Below are 24601 nucleotides of genomic sequence, written 5' to 3'. Positions count from 1 at the left end.
CAATAGTAAGATAGCTGCTCACTAGGATTAAATGGATCCAGAAAATTTTATATACACATAAAATATAGTCATCCAAAATGCTGTTTGATTTCATGTATACAGAGTTACTAAAAGAAGTGATCTTGTAAAAACAGGAATTATAAAAGTGATTGTTAAGCTCTGGAACAGGGAAAAATGGATGTTTGGATTAATATGTATGGAAAGTTTCTACTAAAATATAAATACATGTGATCTTAAAAAAATTGTAGATCAGAGAAAAAAATAAATTTGGCAGTAGACCTGCCCAAGAGCTCTGTGGAGTCTGAAAGACCCATGGAGGCTCCAGAGGGTGATGCAGGGAAAAGGAGTCTGCAGAGCCAGCAGTAGCTCCTGAACAACCTTAAAAAAAAAGTCTTCCATAGTCAAACTTAGTTGGAGCTCAGGATTGCTATAACAGAGGAGAAAAGAAAACCTATGTACTCTGCATATGTTACAGTGGTATAGCTTGGCCTACCTGTGGGTCTCATAACAGTGGGAACAGTGGCTGTCTCTGATTCTTTTTCTGACTTTTGGGACCCTACTGCTCATACTAGGTCACCTTGCCCACCCTTATTGGGGGCATTTACCCACCAACCCCACAGTTCCCCAGAGTTCTTGAGTGCAAACAGAAGGGAGTTATTAGATAGAAGGATTTAGATCGTGGAGATAAACAAATAGAAAATAAAGGATATTCTCCAGAGGGCCTGGAACCTATTCCCACAGGCCCTGACATTTTCTGCACCAGGGTATTTATACAGATGCCAAGAAGGGGAGTAAAAGACCTCCACCAAGCAGAGTCAAGTGCAGACCATCTCAGACACCTGTACCCAGACTTGTGGTCTTAATCCTCTATGTGGACCTGCTGGGTAGACACAAGGAACCTGCAAATCGGCTCCCACATGTCCCCCTTTCTTAATATATAAATAATTCTTTATTAATACCTTACAGCAATCTCCATAGATGATCCACTTCCCAGTATGGGAGTAGAGGATGCTATCGATGGCATTTCTCTTTCGGATTAGGTCCAACTTGACTACAGCATTTTTAGCTGCCTGGAGCCCTCTTTAAACCAAAAAACTTAATGCAATCACAAGGTTAATGAATCTGTTATCTTCATCATTACCATTAATAGGTTAACATAAATATTGCTATACATAGTCACAATTCTCTCAGTCTTATAAATCAAAGCAAACTCTTTACAAAACCATTTAATTAACACATATGGTGCTATATATAATTAATTTTTTCAGTCTTACAACTTTAACTCTTCATTTGAATTGTCTTGCTAACAGAACATAGGAAACACTTCTGATGTATTCACATCAAACTAAACATTTCCTTAACTCCACAAAACCAGGGTGCATTCATATCAATAAGTTAAACGTAACTTCTGTAAACATAATCCAACCTTAATTCATTCATCACTCTTCCTTTTCTATATATTTTTATACAATCTCAAACCAAGTTAGAAAATACCACAGCTCATACAATTCCTACAAACCCATATTGAAAACGGATATTCTCAATCTAATGACTAACACTTTGAAAACTTTAAGAATACATCCAAAAGCAGTTTCTTAATAAAACTCTTTACACTTTAAAAGTAGTCTCTTAGTATACCACATTTGTATTTCTTACTAACAAAACATGACATTAATCCACTCAAACAACATTTTTTTAAATTAAGTAGACTAAGAAATATTAACTCTCCCTTTTCTTTATAATTTTTTATAATGTTCTCAAGCCTATTTAGAAGACCCAAACTTTTCCATTTAAACAGTTCCATTTGAAACACAAAGCCAGTTCCATAAGCAATTCCATTTTTACATACACCGTTCTACAGAAAAAAATTGCATTTATAAAAGAAAAATTCATGAATCACCAGCATATACGCATACACAAATCTGCATCTTGAATCAAGGTAGAAACAATAAATTTCTTCATTTAAACAGTTCCATTTTTAGCACAAATAATTCCAGAAAACAGTTCCCAGGTCATTACTCTAAGGAACCTCAAAAATGTCCCATTGCAAAGATATCTACTGTTCATTTTATTAAGTCCCATAATTCAAATGATAAATTCTGGTCCTAGACTTCCAATTATGAAGAATTCCATAACCAAAATCTTTTTGTAGTTTTATCTTATTATGTCAAGTTGAAAAAGTTCAAAAAAAATCAATTCTGACATCAGGCTTTCACTTCCAAATATGAAGAAACTTTTTACAATCAACTTTTTGCAGTTAACAATTTTAGTTCAAACAAGTGTCTCAGCAACTTTTATTCTTACGGGCAGATCATTTTAGTTACAATAGTACTCTTAACTGCACTGATTCTGAGGTTAGCTCAGCTTTTTCTATGTTCCTTTCATTTTCCCACAGATCTCAGCTGTGGATGCCTTCTTACGCTGTTTCTGGTGTCCACCATTCTTAGCTTCTTAGTGGCTTCTGGAGCTTTTGAAACCATTCAGACTGCCTACTTTGCGTCTACTAAGACACTGCCTTCTGTGTCTCAGGTTCTTTCACCATGTACATTAAGAATAGACTCACATTTATCATTTACACTTTTACGAACTCACATATAACATATTTTGCCTTGCAAAACATTTAGACTCACATTCAACATTACACTTTTTACAAACACATATATAATGTATTAACACTTATTTATACTCCTTAAGGAATGTATAGAACTGCTGTAGCAAATATATTTCATATATATATGAATATGTAATATTGATTCTAATTTCTTATTTCTTATTTGAACTTACATTTACAACTAGCATCTTTACTTGTTACAAGCTTATTAAGACTTCCTTAGATACTTCTTGCAAGCTTATATTCCTAAAGGAACTCTACAAATTTATTTTACAAACTTACATAGAACTACCATTAGCATATATCTAACTTAACGAACACCCAATGATTTTTTAACACAGATCTAACAAGACAAAATTATTTCTTCAAACTCACATATCTTATTTTCATCTTTTTCTACTCCTTATTCTTAATTATCATAATCTGTATTAGAAATATTTTTTTTTCTTTTGGAGCTGAGGATTGAACCCAGGGCCTTGTGCTTGCTAGGCAAGCACTCTACCACTGAGCTAAATCCCCAAACCCGAAATATTCTTTTAACTAGACAGGGAGTACATACATCATTTCTAAAGTTTAGAGATTGTAGTCAGCCTTGATAGTGGGATTTAGTGAGTGTTGTCGTTATAGAGTTGTGATACTTGTTGCTATAGGACTGTAACATTTTTGTGATGAGGCCACACCCCAAAGTTGCCCAGTTCTCTCAGCCTTCCCAGAACCAGAAGATATGCTCTGTCAGCCATAAACTGTTTTTAACTAGAGACTGTACCCTCACCCAAATTCATAATAGCACCCCCTAAGTGCTTCAATTCAGACAAATTCTTCTATCACAGCAGCACTTTTGGTTTATTCAACCAAAAAACTTCTTGTGACACTGAGGGTAAAATTACAGTATTTAGCTGCTGTAAAGCTCTTCACAAAAATACTTCACAGCTAATAGGTGATTTAAAGTAAAGCCAAAAGCAGCACAACTCCGAACTCTATTTCCCACTATGTGCATTAACCAGTGACAAAGCCTCAGAAACACTAATTGAGCCACTTTCAATCTGGTTCCTTTATAGGAACATCATCAAAGCTGACCTTCCTTAGTTTCATTCTCCTTACCCCAAACGGTCAGGTAACCAATGAACTTCATTCTCCTCTTGTGGAAAAAAAACATAACAAACAAAACAAAACCATGTCCATGACCCCATGTTAACACAGGATTTGGACCCTTCCATAATCCTGAGCAGGGATCTTTCCATTTTACTTGAGCAAAAGTCAACTGGATGCCCATGTGCCAAAACCTATCTGCGGCAGATTGCTCACAGACATCCATATTCAAAAAGTTCAGAACAAAAGGTGCATAATTTATTTTTTGAAGATGTATTTTATGACTGCTATGAGCCCTTTCTATAATACCTTGTGCCTGAGGAGTATAAGGTATACCTGTTTTATGTACGATTTCCCATTGGGTACAAAATTGTTGAAGTGCCTTGCTACTATATCCAGAACCATTATCAGTTTTAATAATTTTTGGTTTACACATATATGAAGTACACTTCAAGCAGTGCATAATTACATTTTTTGACGCTTCCCCAGATTGTGCACTAGCCATTAAAAATCTCAATAAGTGTCAATGGTCACATGTACATATCCTAATAAGCCAAATTCAACAATATGAGTAACATCCATTTGCATAGATGATTAGAAAGAAGACAGCGAGGCTTTACCAACAAGTGAGGGACAGGAAAATATTTGACATATCCCGTATCATTTAACTCTTTGATGAACTGCTTCTTTGGTAAGATTGAATTGCTTACTTAAGCTTTTGCTATTTTGATGATGAAGAGCATGTGACTGTTGAGCCATTTGGGATAATGCTACTATTTTTTTTTTAACTTATGAGCCATTGCATTACCCTCAGCTAAAGGATCGGGAAGATTGGAGTGAGTTCTAATATGGCCCACAAAGCATGGCAGCTTTCAATTTGTGTATAGCATCTTGAATTTCTTGAAACATTTTGACTTGATTGTTTTTAGTTCCAATATTTTCACCAAAACTATTACTATTCAAAGGAGTCAAGAATAGATGTTGTATCATGAAACATATCCTTCGTTAGCTTACTCTGAGAAAAGCATTCTCAGGATTTAGTATTTTCACGTCATTAGCTTTAACTCCTGATAATATTAGCAGCTGTGTTATTTAGCATTGATTTCTTATAAGGAACTTTCAGGTGAAGCAACTCTTTTGTAAGACAGCTGGATTTTCTGGTTTGTTTCCCATCTATAAAGCAGTCATTTTTTGAATGCCTGTTTCCTTGTCTCCCCTATTAGATTTGCAAAGGAATCACTCATTGCAGGCAGTTTGTTCAAAAGGCAAAGAACTTGTAATTTCAACATAAGTTTCTTCATATCTAACACAAAGTTCAGACTATAAACTGCTTTCGCTGGTTTTAAGTATTTTAAAGTGGCTTGTTTGCTCTTATAGGTAGCTTTTTGTCTGATCTGAGTTCTCAAGAGGAAAGATTAAGCTTTCTAGCATTGCTTTGAGAAGAAACTTCATTCAGAGTTATAAAGATTTTGGACAGTATCCGCATCTTTAGCTGAAATACTACATTTCCCAAAGTGCATTTCTCTTTCTCAGCTCACTGTTAGGAGCTAGCTTATGGAAACTCCATTTCCCTTATTTCATTTTGACACTTTGCCTCACTGCTGCTCTGCCCACAACACCCTGTTGCTTAGAAGGTGGTGGGGTGGGGCCAAACCCTCTTACCAACGCCCAATCAAACACCTAGGCTGGATCTGCTGGGCAGGCCCTTTCTGAGTTACAGTTCTCTAAGCCACAACCACAGACAAAATATCTTGCCTTATCTTCATCTCCTGGAGGGTGGGGAAGCAAGGAGGGGTTGGAGACAGGAGGCAGAGGAAACAAACATAGAGACCTGATGGGGTCCAAGCCACTGGCTCCCTTATAGGTGACTCCTGGGACTTGGGACCCTAAATGGGAACGTTTTTCTGCTTTTGGAATAGTGCACCACAAGGGGCACATTCCAGCCTAGGGTGCATCCCATAGATGGCAACTACTCACATGGCTTGTGCCACAAAAGTATGGAATCCATTTCTCCACACCCATCACCCTGTCTCTCTCTCTTACTCTCTCTGTCCCACCATGTTTGTTCTTTTCTAGTGAGACAGAATGTCTGGCTTCCCCTAGTCCTCTCACCCCCACCCCCATCAATTATTTTTCTTAAACAATCCTTCATTCTTTAACCTTTTCTTTAATTCTTTCTTTCTTTTTTTTTTTTTTTTTTTTGGTGTTTGGAGACAGGGTTTCTCTGTGGAACCGTCCTGGCTGTCCTGGAACTTCCTTTGTAAACCAGGCTGGTCTGGAATTTACAGGGATCCACCTGCATCTGCCTACCTGAGATGAAATGGGTGTGTCACCACAATCCACTTTTATTCACCTTTTTTACACACCCACACAGCCAAACAGACTCTTAGTTTCACCTACATACTTTCTTTTTTCTTTATCTTGGTTTTGGTTTTCATTTCCTTTCATTTTTACTTAGTTTTAGCTTCTCTTGATGAATTTGTACCTCTTGGTGCTTGTGGACTGCATGTTGAACTTTCCTGGCATATTTCTCTATCACTCCTTTATGTATCTTTGTATCTCGAATTCTATGTATCCATTTGTCTATGTAGTAATCTGTAGGAATGTATGTACACGTATCTTTCTAAAGGATTATTTAGTTGATGGAAGGGAACAGGCAGTCCCGATGGGATGAAGTGGGGCTGGGATCATCATCAAACCATAGCTGTTTGCAAATTAAATGCATTGGTGAATCAAGAAGTTGAGTTGTCTGTCTGCAAGCACAGAGTTCCAATGGAAGAGGAAGGCAAAGGTCTGGTGTTTTGGTGCTCTTTCTTTCTTTCTTTCTCTTTCTTTCTTTCTTTCTTTCTTTCTTTCTTTCTTTCTTTCTTTCTTTCTTTCTTTCTTTCTTACTTATTTACTTATTTGTTTATTTGTTCTTCTATCCATCTATTTAGTGACTTATTTATTTTCTTATTTATTTGTTTATTTGTTTCCATTGAAGACAGGGTGTTGGGCACTTGAGTCCTTGGGAAGGGGTGGGTGGAGGGAAAGTCCAAAGTGGAATGTTGGCTCTGGGAACCCAGGTCTTTTTTTGCATGGTGGTCTAGGTGCTCCTTTGTGGTTGGAAGCGCCTTTGGGTCTGGGAGCAGGCAGCGAAGCCTGCCCAGCATTTCTGGAGGGCATCCAGGATCTGGAGAAGGAGCAGAGATCCCAGGAACAGGTGCTGCAAACAAATTCTGGGCTCTCCAAATGGGGCGGGCTGGCTGGCACCGTATCTGGCAAGAGGAGAGAGCAATCCTGCTCCAGAGTATCCTTGGGTCCCCTTCAAAACCAAGAAAAACAAATAAAAACAATAGCAACAACTACAAAAAATCTGTATAAGCAAGTGCATTCTTATGAAAGTTAAAATTAAATAAAATTAGCAAGCACTAATTTTATAAAAAAATAATATAAGTAGTGGTGAAATTATATATTCAGTATTGTTTCACACATATGTATAAATATGCCTTTATAGTTGTCATTAGTCCACGAACATAGTGGAACTTTCAGAATTTTATTTTTATTTATTTATTTATTTATTTATTATTTATTTATTTCTTATTTATTTATTTTGATTTTTCGAGACAGGGTTTCTCTGTGTCGTTTTGCACCTTTCCTGGATCTTGCTCTGTAGACCATGCTGGCATCAAACTCACAGAGATCTGCCTCTCTCTGGCTCCCAAGTGCTGGGATTAAAGGCGTGTGCCACCACGCTTCGCTGTTTCAGAACTTTCTATTGACTCTTTGTGATATTGGCTGCCACAAACATTGCAGTATTTTACCTTATTTTGTAATTATGGTTAAAAATATGACAAGCAATGTTGGAAAAAATAGAATAAAAGCACTTATTCGAAGACAGGAAATCTTCGTTTCAGAATAATGAGATAATACACAGTAATAGGTACATCTTTGATAGTTGATTATTTCAGGGTATAATATACTTATTACAAGAATATGACTGATCCAAGCCCAAATTTGAGCAAGGGCCCACAATAGAAGACTGAGAACCAAAATAAGATCATAACAACATTTGTGTTTCCGCATAAGAATGGCCACATAAGCTCAAGTATTTAAAAGCTTAGTTTCCAGGGAGCCCAAATCTTCAAAAGGATTAAAAGGATCAGCAGGTTTAACCTTGTTGGAGGAAATTTGTCCCTGGGAATTGCTTTGAGGTTTCAAAAGCCTGTGCCAGGACCAAGCTCTGTCTGTCTGTCTGTCTGTCTACTGGTAAGTGTGTAGCTCTCATCTACTTCTCCAGCACAGCGTCTCTCATGGCTTGCTGCCTTGTTCCCCATCATGATGATAACAGATCCAGTTTCTGAACGTGTTCACAAGCCCTCAATTAACAGCTTTTCTTTTATAAGTGTTGACTAGGTCATGGATTTTCTTCAAAGAAATAGAACAGTGACTAAGAAAACATTCTGCTTCATAAGGTATTGATTATCTAAGATATATGAAAGAATATATTATTTTTAGTTATGAACCTAGCCTTTATTGGCTGAGCCATCTCTCAAGCCAGAAAGAACATACTAGTATACCCTATTTGAAATGTCCAAAGGCATATAAATCAAAGGTACCTTAGAGATAGATTCAGTTTGTAGATAACCATAAAAGTTTTGTATCCTGTAGCAAGCCCTGGTACAATGGAAATTCAGAAAAGTGAAATTATGTTTAATATTATGAATGATTTATACTCAGAAAGTTCAAAGTAAAAACTAGAATGATGGACTTTGTTTTCTGATCCAGTCTGTTATTCTGAGTCTTTATTGGGGAATTGATAATTGATATTAAGTTATTATTTGTGCTTATGAATTCAGGTTTTTTTATTGTGATGGTGTGTGTTTCCTCCATTCCTTTGATTAAATATTTATTTATTTATTTATTCTTTTATTTATTGATAGATTGATAGATAGATTGTATATCTTTGGGTATCATTAACCTTCTCTTCAGATCAAATTTTCCTTCTAGTGCCACCTAGTCTGGAGTGGTAAGCACAAATTGCATAAATGTGTTTTATTGTAAAGTATATTTTTCTCTGTTTCTTACTATCAGGAGTCGACATCACCTCAGGGTAACAGGATGCAAAAGGATTTCTAAGATATTGTAGAAGAACCAAGAAGAAAGGCAGTGTGGCTATTTTATTACCTGACAAAATAGACTTCAGATAAAAACTAATAACAAGAGATAGGAAAAAAGAAAAAACAACAAACAAACAGACAAACAAAAACTAGAATTAATTATTCCTCTTGCTCATATTTGGATGTCCATTATAAGAATACATTAGCAACTATTTGAGAGGTTCAGGAGAAAATAGAAGACTGGCAAACTGTTAGTAGAAATGTAAATTGGTATAGCCATGATGGAAAATGTTGTGATGGTAACTCAAATACTAAAATACAACTGCATTATGACCAATGAATCCCTTTGCTGGTTGTTTATGAAAGTGAATGGAAATCATGATTTTGAAGAGATACCTGTGCTCTTATGCTCATTTCAGACTTAATAACAGTAGTAAGATAGCTGATAACTAGCATTAAATGGTTACAGAAAATTTTATATACACATAAAATATAGTCATCCAAAATGCTGTTTGATTTCATGTATTCAGAGGTATTAAAAGAAGTGATCTTGTAGAAGCAGGAATTATAAAAGTGATTGGTAAGATCTGGAACAGGGAAAAATGGAGGTTTGGACTTATCTATAAAAAGATAATATTAAGAAAAATAAAAACATGTGATCTTAAAAATTATTGTAGATCAGAGAAAAAAAATGAAGATGGCAGTAGACCTGTGAATTCTGAAAGACCCATAGATGCTCCAGAGGGAGATAGTGAAAAGGAGTCTGCAGAGCCAGCAATACCTCCAGAATAAACTAAAAGAAAAAAAGGCAAGTCTTCCATAGCCAAATTTTAGGTGGACCTTAGGATTCCTGCCAAAGAGGAGAAAGGATTCTAGGAGAAAGAGGGGTCAAAGATACCACAGGAAAGCTCACACAAATAACTATTGTGGGATCATAGGTGTTCACAGACTGAACCAGCAACCAAGGAACTTGCATGGACTGACCTATGTACTCAGCATGTTACAGTTGTGTAGGTTGGCCTACATGTGGGTCTCATAACAGTGGGAACAGTGGCTGTCTCTGATTCTTTTACTGACTATTGGGACTCTACTGCTCACACTAGGTCACCTTGCCATCCTTAATAGGAGGTGCTTAGTTTCATAATATCTTGCTTTGCTAGGTTTTCTTGATACTCATGGGAGACCTGCCCTTTCCTGCATGGTGCGGAAATAGGAGTGGTTAGGGGTATGGTTGGGAGTGCGGGCTGGGAGGGGAGCATGGGGGAGGCTGAAGCTGAGATATAAAGTAAATGGATGAATAATAAAAAGAAAAGAAAAATGATACAAAAAAGGCAAGTCTTGTGGGAAGATGCTATCAAAAATAGGACTCATGAAATTAAAAAGTGGAGGAACAGAAAAATGTAGGGCAGAGGATTCACCTCAGCCTCCCACATGCAGGCTGCATGCACAAAGGTCATGGCTGATGAGCAGTTCATTGGCTTGCAACCAGGACAGGGTAGTGTGAGAGATCGAGAGCTCCCATAGAAGCATTTAAGTTCTGAAATGGCCAGCTGTTCTCAAGCATGAAACTACTGCAGCTGTAGCCTGGGCTGCTTTTCCTAATGGGGATGGAGAACATGGGGCAGTGGAGCTGGTACTAGCATAAAGGTCCAGCCCTGGGAGATTTGGAAGACAATTCAAGGGTGGGGAGGTGTGCAGGAGCCAGAATCTCTCAAGAAACCTGCCCCAGATGCCCTTCCTAGCTCCATCTTCACCCTCACTCTTCAGAAATCAGAAACCTTAAACCACATAAAAATCTTCTTGCAATGAATATTTGCAAGTAAAGATGTTAGGAAAGACATACTGTCTTACACACTGTAGTTTCCAGTGCCAGTATAACAATTGAAAATAGGATGGAGAGGTGGGAAAGATGGAGGGACAGAGCACTGAGTGTGTGTGAAGATGTGGGACTAGATACACCAGAGTGGTGATTGGCATGAGAAAATGTGGTGATATTTTGTGCCCTATATAATGTGCACCCTAGTAAACTTACCTTGGGTCAGAGAACAGAACAGCCACTATATAGAGAGTCCAGAAATGGTGGCACACACACTTCTTTATTCCTAGAATTCCAAAGGCAGCGATCTACCTGGATCTATGTGAGTTCAAATCCACACTGCAAACATCCATGCATAGTGACACCTGTCTTTAATCCCAGGAAGTTAAGGCAGTAGCAGAAAGGTATATAAGGCCTGAGGAACAGGAACCAGGCCTGGTTAAGCTTTTAGGCTTTTAGCAGCAGTTCAGGTGAGATTCATTCCGGATGAGAACTCAAACCTTTCAGTTTGAGAAAACAGGATCACCTGAGAATTTGGGGAGATGAGATTAGATTTGGGCTGTTCTTTCTCTCTAATCTTTCAGCATTTACCCCAACAACAACAAGAACACAAAAATTCTACAGGGAATCATGACCACACCTAACAGCAACTTTGAAATCTACAAAAGGAGGATAGGATCCCACAAAGATGATTCAACATTGACTATGGGAAAGCCTTTAACCTGATTAACACCACAAAAAGATCAGCTTTGGACTATAAACTTCTCAGGACAATTGGGAGATGGCTAGCTGAGATGATTCTGATTCACAAACAACTTGAGCAAGGACTTGAGACAAGCCCTACATTTTCCCATTATACAGAGACTGGACAAAAAATGATATAGCTACCTCACCCAGGACTTGACAATTAACCTGAAAATGTTCTTTTCAGGATTCCCTAAAATGTCTTCCTCCCCAGAAAGCAGTGAGTAATTGTAAGGAAAGGACACCCACATTCCCAAGAGGTGGTGTTGTATATATTTGTCATTCAAAAACTTATAGATAATTGTCATTGTTTGAAAAGGTTGTTACAATTTGTTAATTGTTAATGATAAAAAAGGCTATACAAAGCAGATTAGATACAGGGTTCTGGTTTAGTAAAGGAAAAGAAAAAGAAAAAAGAAGATATGGAAATATGCATGTCACTGCACTGAAAATCTACTCTGAAAAGGGAAGATACAGAAATGATAATTTGAAAGGTAGATTTTTGGATGTAATCAGAAAAAAAAAGAATATGGATATGATAAGATAAATGGGAGATGATTGAATCTACTTATAAAAAGAACTACTTGTTTTAAACAGGATAAGTAATGAAAATTTTTGTCTCAATTTGTCAAATGTTAATGGACTGGACATTGTTAATGTAATTCTTGACTGTATATATTGTATATATTTCTTGGATGTAGCTTTTCTTGTATTAGTTATAAGCTTTGTAAATTTAACACAAAAAAGAAGAAATTTAGTCATAATGTGTTCCCCAATATTTTGTGTGCCCTAAGAAAATTATCTAGGGTAAGAGAACACAACAGCCACTATGCATCGAGGTCAAGAAAATGGGAGCACTCACACACACACACACCCACACACAAACACACACACCTTTAAACCTAGCATTCTAAAGGCAGAGATCTGTCTGGATTTGTGTGATTTCAAAGCCACACTGGAATCAGCCAGATATAGGGACACACACCTTTAATACCCAGAAGTGATGGTATGAAGCAGAAAGGTATATAAGGTATGAGGACGAAGACAAGGCCTGGTTAAGCTTTTAGGCTTTTAGCAGCAGTTCAGCAGAGATTCATTCTGGATGAGGACACAGAGGCATCCAGTTTTAGAGAAAATGATCAGGATTTGGTGAGATAAATTATCAGTGGCTCGTCCTGTTTCTCTGATCTTCCAGGATTCACTCCAATAAGTGTCACTGGGTTTGTTTCTATTAATAAGACCTTTTAAGCTTTGCGCTTCCACACAGATACACTCAAAGTCTTGACCACCTGTGCACACAGCAAACAGACCTTCCCATGGATTCAAAAGGTCAACATCTTAGATTCACAGGAAATAAATAAATGAAAAAATGAATAAATAAATAATGGAATGAATGAATGAATGAATAATACATAGATAGATACATAAACAAACAAATAAGAAAGAAGGAAAGAAAGAAAGACAGAAAGAAAGAAATAAAGAAGACAACCAAGAACGCAGTCCTTTGACTCCTACTTCCATTGGAATTAGATGGTTCCTCACAAGTAATAAAGAAAGAAAAAAAGAAAGAAAGAAAGAAAAGAAGAGACAAAGACAGACACATAGAAGTGCACCAAGAACTCAGTCTTTGCCTTCCTCTTCCATTGGATTCGGGGATTGCTGACAGATACACTCAACTTGTTGAATCACCAGTGCAGTTAATTTGCAAACTTGTATGGATTGAGGCTGATTCCAGCCCCACCTCATCCCCAGTCGGCAACTAACTAATCCCTTAGGAAGATAATTGTACGTGCAATCCTACAGATTACTACACAGACAAATGGATACATAGACTTGGAGATACAAAGAGCCATAAAGAGCTGATAGATGAATAGGTCAGGAAAGTTGGGCATGCAGTCCACAAGCACCAAGAGGTAAAACTTCCACAAGAGAAGCCAAACTGAGTCAAAATGAAAGGAAAAGAAAACCAACACCAAGATACTGAAAAGAAAGTATGCAGGTGAATCTCCGTGTCTGTTTGGCTGTGTAGGTGTGTCAAAAATTGCATAAAAGTGGATTGTGGTGACACACCCATTTCATCTCAACACTCCGAGAGGCAGAAGCAGGTGGATCCTTATAAGTTCCAGACCAGCCTGGTCTACAAAGCAAGTTCCAGGACAGCCAGGGCCGTTCCACAGAGAGACCCTGTTTCCCAAAACCAAAAAAAGGGGAAACGAAAGAAAGAAAAAATAAATAAAAAGAATGAAGGATGGTTTAGGGAAAAAAAAATGGACGGGGCAGTGGACTAATTGATCCCAGACATTCCTGTCTCACTCGAGAAGAACAAACATGGTGGGACAGAGAGAGTAAGAGAGAGAGAGACAGGGTGGTGGGTGTGGAGAAATGGATTCCATACATTTGTGGCACAAGCAGTGTGAGGAGTTGCCATCTATGGGATGCAACCTAGGCTGGAATGAGCCCCTTGTGAGCACACTATGCCAAAGCAGACACAAGTTCCCCTGTAGGGTCCCAAGTGGCAGGCGTCATCTGTAAGGGAGCCAGTGGCCTGGGACCCATCAGGTCTCTGTGCTTGGTTTCTCCCCCCTCCCCCACCACCGCGCTCCCCCACCCTCCAGGAGATGAAGAGATTTTGTCTGTGGGTGTGGCTTAGAGGCCTGAAAGTCGGAAAGGGCGTGCCCAGAAGATCCAGCCTAGGTGTTTGATTGGGCGGTGGTAAGAGGGCTTGGCCCACCCACCACCTTGCAAGCAACGGGGTGGGGCCGGCAGAGCAGCAGTGAGGCAAAGAGTGCCAGCTGATTCGCAGGCCAGCCCAGTGTCCTCTGCTCCGTAGAGCCAGTCGCGTCCCCAGGCAGAGGCCTTGTCCAGTCAAACCTGCTGCTCCCGGGGTGCCCCCTCGGGTCTCCGTCAGTGGACATGGAGGCCGCCTCGGACAAAGAAGCCCTGCAGGAGCTGCGGCAGCACCTGTGCACAGAGACAGAGCCAAGCAAGCTCTACCAGAGCCTCAAGAAACTCTCTTCCCTGCCCCAGCTCTGCGACGCCCTGGCGGGGATGGACTTCGAGCAGACCATGAGGCTCTTGAGGAAAGAGCAGCTCCTGGTCCCCTTTGCCAAGGCCTTAGCCGCCATTTGGTCAGAAAGGTCCCAGTTTGGGCCCCATCCAGAGCCGGACCCGGGGGACTTTGCCTTCGCCCTGAGCCTGATGACATTGCGGCGCAGAAACTGTCCTGGAGACGAGCCCCAGGAGTCCGGGCCAACGGAACACAGACAAGATGGGACAGAGGTCTTCCAAGAGAGCAGCAGCAGCAGCAGCAGCAGCAGCAGTAAAATGTCAAGTCCGGGAAGCAGCCAGAGCCCGAGCCCGAGCCCGAGCCCGAGCCCGGGACTTGGAGCGAGCCTAAGACCACACACAAGCCAGAACCGAAAGGTGACTCGCAGCCCTAGGCAAGAGCCAGGAGGAAGCAAGAGGCCAAGAGTGTCCTCAGGAGGCCCACAGCTAGCCTCACAGAAGCAGGTGCCTGTGGCCAAAGGCCCCAGGAAGTGCACAGGAGCCCTGGGGGCTCCAAGAAGCCCTGCCCATCTCAAGAAAGTCAGATGCAGGGGGAAAGACTCCAGGACAAGGGAGGGAGGAAGGGCCCTCTGCTGATTCTTCGGAGGCCTGCCACAATTCTGACAGCTCTCCTCCTTCCTCTGCTCTGAGGCTGAGGTTGAGACGGATTAGGTGCAAGAGGGAGGGAAAAGGCACCTGGAGAGCTGAGCAAGTTCTTAGCCCTGGAGCAAAGGAGCCCCAGGGCAAGTCTGAAAGTTGCCCAGATGGGAATGACAATGGCCTCCTGGCGGGGAGCCCTCTTGTACAAGATGCCTCCAGTCTCCAAGCTGGCTTCCCGCTGGGTGGCCAGGAGTACTCTCCCATGTACACTGACCAAGACAGCCCCCCTTGGGCGCGCAGGACCCACTTCAAAACGCCAGTGTATTCGGGTCGTGGGCGAGCCCGGCTCCAGCAGAACTCGCAGCAAGGGCGCCTTGCCGAGCCCCTTGACTGCCCCTGGAAAACTCGCTGCCAAGACACAGCGGAAGAAACTGAGTCCTGGCCGCAAGAAGAGGAGGCCAGTCCCCAGACACTCGATGCCAAGGCAGCTCACACCCAGACTGAGAGCGCCACAATCCTCCAGGTGCAGGAGTCCCCTGAGCTGAGGCTGCAAGCCCTGATAGCCCGCCTCCAAGCAGAGCAAGGCAAGAAGCCTCAAGGCCGCCAAACCAAGATGATTGCCACCTTCCAGGCTCCAGCCAGGAACCCAGGCCAGCAGGCAGAGTCTGGACCCGGAGGGGCGGCCTCCTCCGAAATGAGCAGTCTCCAGGACGCCTCTGCCCAAGACTTGCCACAGAGGGCTCCCTGCCCTTCGTCAAGGGGCAGCAACAAGACCCAGCCTAAGAAGAGACCTGCCCCTCTCATGGCCAAGGCCATGAGGGATTACAAGAAGAGGCTCTCTGGGAGGTGACCCGAGGAGGCTCTCTGCCCTGGAATTGCTGGAAATCACTCTGGAACACACCTGCTCTCTCCTCCTGCCAGAAAGGGAGCCCGCCAGCCCGCCCCATTTGGATAGCCCAGCCTTTGCAGTGCCTGCTCCTGGGATCTCTGCTCTTGCAATCTCTGCTCCTGCTCCATCTCCTGACTGACCTCTCCCCAAATGCTGGGCAGGCTTCCCTGCCTGCTCCATAGATCCACAGGTGCTTTCCGCCCACCTGGGAGCGCATAGACCTCCTCCAGCACAAACACCTTGGTTCCCAGAGCAAAAAGTGCACTTTGGACTTTCCCTCCACACAACCCCTCCTGAAGGACTCAAGTGCCCAACACCTTCTCTTCAACTGAAATAAATAAACAAACAAGTAAATGAATAAATGAATGAATGAATCAATGAATAAATAACTGAACCATTAAGGAAGAAAGAAAGAAAGAAACAAAGAAAGAATGAAGGAATGAAAGAATGAAAGAAAGAAAAAGAAGAGACAAACACAGAAACATAGAAGTGTACCAAAAACCCAGTCTTTGCCTTCCATTTCCATTGGAATTCGGGGATTGCAGACAGATACACTCAACTTCTTGAATCACCAGTGCAGTTAATTTGCAAACTTGTATGGATTGAGGCTGATTCCAGCCCCACCTCATCCCCAGTCGGCAACTAACTAATCCCTTAGGAAGATAATTGTACGTGCAATCCTACAGATTACTACACAGACAAATGGATACATAGACTTGGAGATACAAAGAGCCATAAAGAGCTGATAGATGAATAGGTCAGGAAAGTTGGGCATGCAGTCCACAAGCACCAAGAGGTAAAACTTCCACAAGAGAAGCCAAACTGAGTCAAAATGAAAGGAAAAGAAAACCAACACCAAGATACTGAAAAGAAAGTATGCAGGTGAATCTCCGTGTCTGTTTGGCTGTGTAGGTGTGTCAAAAATTGCATAAAAGTGGATTGTGGTGACACACCCATTTCATCTCAACACTCCGAGAGGCAGAAGCAGGTGGATCCTTATAAGTTCCAGACCAGCCTGGTCTACAAAGCAAGTTCCAGGACAGCCAGGGCCGTTCCACAGAGAGACCCTGTTTCCCAAAACCAAAAAAAGGGGAAACGAAAGAAAGAAAAAATAATTAAAAAGAATGAAGGATGGTTTAGGGAAAAAAAAATGGACGGGGCAGTGGACTAATTGATCCCAGACATTCCTGTCTCACTCGAGAAGAACAAACATGGTGGGACAGAGAGAGTAAGAGAGAGAGAGACAGGGTGGTGGGTGTGGAGAAATGGATTCCATACATTTGTGGCACAAGCAGTGTGAGGAGTTGCCATCTATGGGATGCAACCTAGGCTGGAATGAGCCCCTTGTGAGCACACTATGCCAAAGCAGACACAAGTTCCCCTGTAGGGTCCCAAGTGGCAGGCGTCATCTGTAAGGGAGCCAGTGGCCTGGGACCCATCAGGTCTCTGTGCTTGGTTTCTCCCCCCTCCCCCACCACCGCGCTCCCCCACCCTCCAGGAGATGAAGAGATTTTGTCTGTGGGTGTGGCTTAGAGGCCTGAAAGTCGGAAAGGGCGTGCCCAGAAGATCCAGCCTAGGTGTTTGATTGGGCGGTGGTAAGAGGGCTTGGCCCACCCACCACCTTGCAAGCAACGGGGTGGGGCCGGCAGAGCAGCAGTGAGGCAAAGAGTGCCAGCTGATTCGCAGGCCAGCCCAGTGTCCTCTGCTCAGAAGAGCCAGTCGCGTCCCCAGGCAGAGGCCTTGTCCAGTCAACCCTGCTGCTCCCGGGGTGCCCCCTCGGGTCTCCGTCAGCGGACATGGAGGCCGCCTCGGACAAAGAAGCCCTGCAGGAGCTGCGGCAGCACCTGTGCACAGAGACAGAGCCAAGCAAGCTCTACCAGAGCCTCAAGAAACTCTCTTCCCTGCCCAAGCTCTGCGACACCCTGGCGGAGATGGGCTTCGAGCAGACCATGAGGCTCTTGAGGAAAGAGCAGCTCCTGGTCCCGTTTGCCAAGGCCTTAGCCGCCATTTGGTCAGAAAGGTCCCAGTTTGGGCCCCATCCAGAGCCGGACCCGGGGGACTTTGCCTTCGCCCTGAGCCTGATGACATTGCGGCGCAGAAACTGTCCTGGAGACGAGCCCCAGGAGTCCGGGCCAACGGAACACAGACAAGATGGGACAGAGGTCTTCCAAGAGAGCAGCAGCAGCAGCAGCAGCAGCAGCAGCAGCAGTAAAATGTCAAGTCCGGGAAGCAGCCAGAGCCCGAGCCCGAGCCTGAGCCCGAGCCCGGGACTTGGAGCGAGCCTAAGACCACACACAAGCCAGAACCGAAAGGTGACTCGCAGCCCTAGGCAAGAGCCAGGAGGAAGCAAGAGGACAAGAGTGTCCTTAGGAGGCCCACAGCTAGCCTCACAGAAGCAGGTGCCTGTGGCCAAAGGCCCCGGGAAGTACACAGGAGCCCTGGGGGCTCCAAGAAGCCCTGCCCATCTCCAGAAAGTCAGATGCAGGGGGAAAGACTCCAGGACACGGGAGGGAGGAAGGGCCCTCTGCTGATTCTTCGGAGGCCTGCCACAATTCTGACAGCTCTCCTCCTTCCTCTGCTCTGAGGCTGAGGTTGAGACGGATTAGGTGCAAGAGGGAGGGAAAAAGCACCTGGAGAGCTGAGCAAGTTCTTAGCCCTGGAGCAAAGGAGCCCCAGGGCAAGTCTGAAAGTTGCCCAGATCCGAATGACAATGGCGTCCTGGCGGGGAGCCCTCTTGCACAAGATGCCTCCAGTCTCCAAGCTGGCTTCCCGCTGGGTGGCCAGGAGTACTCTCCCTTGTACACTGACCAAGACAGCCCCCCTTGGGCGCGCAGGACCCACTTCAAAACGCCAGTCTATTCGGGTCGTGGGCGAGCCCGGCTCCAGCAGAACTCGCAGCAAGGGCGCCTTGCCGAGCCCCTTGACTGCCCCTGGAAAACTCGCTGCCAAGACACAGCTGAAGAAACTGAGTCCTGGCCGCAAGAAGAGGAGGCCAGTCCCCAGACACTCGATGCCAAGGCAGCTCACACCCAGACTGAGAGCGCCACAATCCTCCAGGTGCAGGAGTCCCCTGAGCTGAGGCTGCAAGCCCTGATAGCCCGCCTCCAAGCAGAGCAAGGCAAGAAGCCTCAAGGCCGCCAAACCAAGATGATTGCCACCTTCCAGGCTCCAGCCAGGAACCCAGGCCAGCAGGCAGAGTCTGGACCCGGAGGGGCGGCCTCCTCCGAAATGAGCAGTCTCCAGGACGCCTCTGCCCAAGACTTGCCACAGAGGGCTCCCTGCCCTTCGTCAAGGGGCAGCAACAAGACCCAGCCTAAGAAGAGACCTGCCCCTCTCATGGCCAAGGCCATGAGGGATTACAAGAAGAGGCTCTCTGGGAGGTGACCCGAGGAGGCTCTCTGCCCTGGAATTGCTGGAAATCACTCTGGAACACACCTGCTCTCTCCTCCTGCCAGAAAGGGAGCCCGCCAGCCCGCCCCATTTGGATAGCCCAGCCTTTGCAGTGCCTGCTCCTGGGATCTCTGCTCTTGCAATCTCTGCTCCTGCTCCATCTCCTGACTGACCTCTCCCCAAATGCTGGGCAGGCTTCCCTGCCTGCTCCATAGATCCACAGGTGCTTTCCGCCCACCTGGGAGCGCATAGACCTCCTCCAGCACAAACACCTTGGTTCCCAGAGCAAAAAGTGCACTTTGGACTTTCCCTCCACACAACCCCTTCTGAAGGACTCAAGTGCCCAACACCTTCTCTTCAACTGAAATAAATAAACAAACAAGTAAATAAATAAATGAATAAATGAATGAATGAATGAATCAATGAATAAATAACTGAACCATTAAGGAAGAAAGAAAGAAAGAAACAAAGAAAGAATGAAGGAATGAAAGAATGAAAGAAAGAAGAAAGAAGAGACAAACACAGAAACATAGAAGTGTACCCAAAACCCAGACTTTGCCTTCCACTTCCATTGGAATTCGGGGATTGCAGACAGATACACTCAACTTCTTGAATCACCAGTGCAGTTAATTTGCAAACTTGTATGGATTGAGGCTGATTCCAGCCCCACCTCATCCCCAGTCGGCAACTAACTAATCCCTTAGGAAGATAATTGTACGTGCAATCCTACAGATTACTACACAGACAAATGGATACATAGACTTGGAGATACAAAGAGCCATAAAGAGCTGATAGATGAATAGGTCAGGAAAGTTGGGCATGCAGTCCACAAGCACCAAGAGGTCAAACTTCCACAAGAGAAGCCAAACTGAGTCAAAATGAAAGGAAAAGAAAACCAACACCAAGATACTGAAAAGAAAGTATGCAGGTGAATCTCCGTGTCTGTTTGGCTGTGTAGGTGTGTCAAAAATTGCATAAAAGTGGATTGTGGTGACACACCCATTTCATCTCAACACTCCGAGAGGCAGAAGCAGGTGGATCCTTCTAAGTTCCAGACCAGCCTGGTCTACAAAGCAAGTTCCAGGCCAGCCAGGGCCGTTCCACAGAGAGACCCTGTTTCCCAAAACCAAAAAAAGGGGAAACGAAAGAAAGAAAAAATAAATAAAAAGAATGAAGGATGGTTTAGGGGGAAAAAAATGGACGGGGCAGTGGACTAATTGATCCCAGACATTCCTGTCTCACTCGAGAAGAACAAACATGGTGGGACAGAGAGAGTAACAGAGAGAGAGACAGGGTGGTGGGTGTGGAGAAATGGATTCCATACATTTGTGGCACAAGCAGTGTGAGGAGTTGCCATCTATGGGATGCAACCTAGGCTGGAATGAGCCCCTTGTGAGCACACTATGCCAAAGCAGACACAAGTTCCCCTGTAGGGTCCCAAGTGGCAGGCATCATCTGTAAGGGAGCCAGTGGCCTGGGACCCATCAGGTCTCTGTGCTTGGTTTCTCCCCCCTCCCCCACCACCGCGCTCCCCCACCCTCCAAGAGATGAAGAGATTTCGTCTGTGGGTGTGGCTTAGAGGCCTGAAAGTCGGAAAGGGCGTGCCCAGAAGATCCAGCCTAGGTGTTTGATTGGGCGGTGGTAAGAGGGCTTGGCCCACCCACCACCTTGCAAGCAACGGGGTGGGGCCGGCAGCGCAGCAGTGAGGCAAAGAGTGCCAGCTGATTCGCAGGCCAGCCCAGTGTCCTCTGCTCAGAAGAGCCAGTCGCGTCCCCAGGCAGAGGCCTTGTCCAGTCAAACCTGCTGCTCCCGGGGTGCCCCCTCGGGTCTCCGTCAGTGGACATGGAGGCCGCCTCGGACAAAGAAGCCCTGCAGGAGCTGCGGCAGCACCTGTGCACAGAGACAGAGCCAAGCAAGCTCTGCCAGAGCCTCAAGAAACTCTCTTCCCTGCCCCAGCTCTGCGACACCCTGGCGGGGATGGACTTCGAGCAGACCATGAGGCTCTTGAGGAAAGAGCAGCTCCTGGTCCCCTTTGCCAAGGCCTTAGCCGCCATTTGGTCAGAAAGGTCCCAGTTTGGGCCCCATCCAGAGCCGGACCCGGGGGACTTTGCCTTCGCCCTGAGCCTGATGACATTGCGGCGCAGAAACTGTCCTGGAGACGAGCCCCAGGAGTCCGGGCCAACGGAACACAGACAAGATGGGACAGAGGTCTTCCAAGAGAGCAGCAGCAGCAGCAGCAGCAGCAGTAAAATGTCAAGTCCGGGAAGCAGCCAGAGCCCGAGCCCGAGCCCGAGCCCGAGCCCGGGACTTGGAGCGAGCCTAAGACCACACACAAGCCAGAACCGAAAGGTGACTCGCAGCCCTAGGCAAGAGCCAGGAGGAAGCAAGAGGCCAAGAGTGTCCTCAGGAGGCCCACAGCTAGCCTCACAGAAGCAGGTGCCTGTGGCAAAGGCCCCGGGAAGTACACAGGAGCCCTGGGGGCTCCAAGAAGCCCTGCCCATCTCCAGCGAGTCAGATGCTGGGGGAAAGACTCCAGGACACTGGGAGGGAGGAAGGGCCCTCTGCTGATTCTTCGGAGGCCTGCCACAATTCTGACAGCTCTCCTCCTTCCTCTGCTCTGAGGCTGAGGTTGAGACGGATTAGGTGCAAGAGGGAGGGAAAAAGCACCTGGAGAGCTGAGCAAGTTCTTAGCCCTGGAGCAAAGGAGCCCCAGGGCAAGTCTGAAAGTTGCCCAGATCCCAATGACAATGGCGTCCTGGCGGGGAGCCCTCTTGCACAAGATGCCTCCAGTCTCCAAGCTGGCTTCCCGCTGGGTGGCCAGGAGTACTCTCCCATGTACACTGACCAAGACAGCCCCCCTTGGGCGCGCAGGACCCACTTCAAAACGCCAGTGTATTCGGGTCGTGGGCGAGCCCGGCTCCAGCAGAACTCGCAGCAAGGGCGCCTTGCCGAGCCCCTTGACTGCCCCTGGAAAACTCGCTGCCAAGACACAGCTGAAGAAACTGAGTCCTGGCCGCAAGAAGAGGAGGCCAGTCCCCAGACACTCGATGCCAAGGCAGCTCACAGCCAGACTGAGAGTGCCACAATCCTCCAGGTGCAGGAGTCCCCTGAGCTGAGGCTGCAAGCCCTGATAGCCCGCCTCCAAGCAGAGCAAGGCAAGAAGCCTCAAGGCCGCCAAACCAAGATGATTGCCACCTTCCAGGCTCCAGCCAGGAACCCAGGCCAGCAGGCAGAGTCTGGACCCGGAGGGGCGGCCTCCTCCGAAATGAGCAGTCTCCAGGACGCCTCTGCCCAAGACTTGCCACAGAGGGCTCCCTGCCCTTCGTCAAGGGGCAGCAACAAGACCCAGCCTAAGAAGAGACCTGCCCCTCTCATGGCCAAGGCCATGAGGGATTACAAGAAGAGGCTCTCTGGGAGGTGACCCGAGGAGGCTCTCTGCCCTGGAATTGCTGGAAATCACTCTGGAACACACCTGCTCTCTCCTCCTGCCAGAAAGGGAGCCCGCCAGCCTGCCCCATTTGGATAGCCCAGCCTTTGCAGTGCCTGCTACTGGGATCTCTCCTCCTGCAATCTCTGCTCCTGCTCCATCTCCTGACTGACCTCTCCCCAAGTGCTGGGCAGGCTTCCCTGCCTGCTCCATAGATCCACAGGTGCTTTCCGCCCACCTGGGAGCGCATAGACCTCCTCCAGCACAAACACCTTGGTTCCCAGGGCAAAAAATGCACTTTGGACTTTCCCTCCACCCAACCCCTTCTGAAGGACTCAAGTGCCCAACACCTTCTCTTCAACTGAAATAAATAAACAAATAAATATATATATACATATATATATATATATATATATATATATAAATAAATAAATGAATCAATGAATAAATAACTGAACCATTAAGGAAGAAAGAAAGGAAGTATGAAAGAATGAAAGAAAGAAAAAGAATAGACAAACACAGACACATAGAAGTATACCAAGAACCCAGTCTATGCCTTCCACTTCCATTGGAATTCGGGGATTGGGGACAGATACACTCAACTTGTTGAGTCACCAGTGCAGTTAATTTGCAAACTTGTATGGATTGAGGCTGATTCCAGCCCCACCTCATCCCCAGTTGGGACTGCCTGGTCCCTTCTGTCCGCTAACTAATCTGTTATGAAGAGAATTGTACATGCAATCCTACAGATTACTACACAGACAAATGGATACATAGACTTGGAGATACAAAGAGCCATAAAGAGCTGATAGATAAATAGGTCAGGAAAGTTGGGCATGCAGTCCACAAGCACCAAGAGGAAAAATTCCACAAGAGAAGCCAAACGGAGTCAAAATGAAGGGAAATGAAAACCAACACCAAGATACTGAGAAGAAAGTATGCAGGTGAATCTGTGTGTCTGTTTGGCTGTGTAGGTGTGTCAAAAATTGGATAAAAGTGGATTGTGGTGACACAATACAGAGACTGGACAACAAATGACATAGCTACCTCTGCCAGGACTTGACCATTAACCTGAAAATGATCTTTTCAGGACACCATACATTCTCCAGAAAGCAGTGAGTAATTGTAAGGAAAGGACACCTACATTTCTAAGAGGTTGTGTAGTGTATTTTGTTCATTCCATAGCTTAAGGATAATTGTTATTGACTAAGATGGTGGGTTACAATTTTTTATTTGTTAATGGTCAAAAAGAAAAGGCCACACAAATGGGATTAGATACAGGGATCTTGTTTAAACAATGAAAAGAAAAAGGAAAAAGAAGTTATGGAAATGGTTATATCACTGCACTGAAAATCTACTCTGAAAAGGGAAGATATAGAAATGATAAGATAAAAGGTAGATTTTTGGATCTACATAGACAAAAAAATATATAGATATGATAAGTTAAAAAGGGAGATGATTCAATCTCCTTATAGAAAGGAACTAGTTGTTTCAGTAGGATAAGTAATGAAAAATTTTTGTGTCCATTTGTCAAATATTAAAAGACTAGACATTATATATATATATATATATATATATATATATAGTTTATATCTGAATCTGTAAAATATTAATGGATGAGACATTGTTAATGTAATTTGTGACTGTATATATTGTATATACTTATTGTTTGTAGATTTTCTTGTATTAGTTATATGATTTTTAAATTTAAGACAAAAAGGGAGGAAATGTGATAATATGTTCCACAATATAGTGTGTACACTAATAAAAATTATCTGGGGTATGCAAACAGAATAGCAAAAATGAATCAAGGCCAGAAAATGGTGGTATGTTATACACACACACACACACACACACACACACACACACACTCACACACACACACACACAC

At 44.4% G+C, this 24601-nt stretch overlaps 3 protein-coding genes across 3 annotated transcripts; all 3 read left to right on the top strand.

Moving 5' to 3' along the window:
• The first annotated feature begins 14272 nt into the window (after positions 1–14272).
• On the top strand, positions 14273–15854 carry LOC118576482 (elongin-A3 member D-like). The gene is made up of 2 exons (XM_036176734.1): positions 14273–14782; positions 14886–15854. Exons 1-2 carry the CDS (start codon positions 14273–14275, stop codon positions 15852–15854), a joined length of 1479 nt encoding a protein of 492 aa, XP_036032627.1.
• A 1835-nt stretch (positions 15855–17689) lies between these two features.
• On the top strand, positions 17690–19277 carry LOC118576481 (elongin-A3 member D-like). Its single transcript, XM_036176733.1, has 2 exons — positions 17690–18205; positions 18309–19277. Exons 1-2 carry the CDS (start codon positions 17690–17692, stop codon positions 19275–19277), a joined length of 1485 nt encoding a protein of 494 aa, XP_036032626.1.
• Positions 19278–21125: 1848 nt separating this feature from the next.
• LOC118576480 (elongin-A3 member D-like) lies at positions 21126–22704 on the top strand. The gene is made up of 2 exons (XM_036176732.1): positions 21126–21793; positions 21882–22704. The coding sequence occupies exons 1-2, from the start codon at positions 21126–21128 to the stop codon at positions 22702–22704; spliced, it is 1491 nt and encodes a 496-aa protein (XP_036032625.1).
• The last annotated feature ends 1897 nt before the right edge of the window (positions 22705–24601 follow it).

The sequence above is a fragment of the Onychomys torridus genome, unplaced genomic scaffold (assembly GCF_903995425.1).
Source record: "Onychomys torridus unplaced genomic scaffold, mOncTor1.1, whole genome shotgun sequence".
NCBI lineage: Eukaryota > Metazoa > Chordata > Mammalia > Rodentia > Cricetidae > Onychomys > Onychomys torridus.
This window is presented reverse-complemented; position numbering and strand designations above follow the sequence as displayed.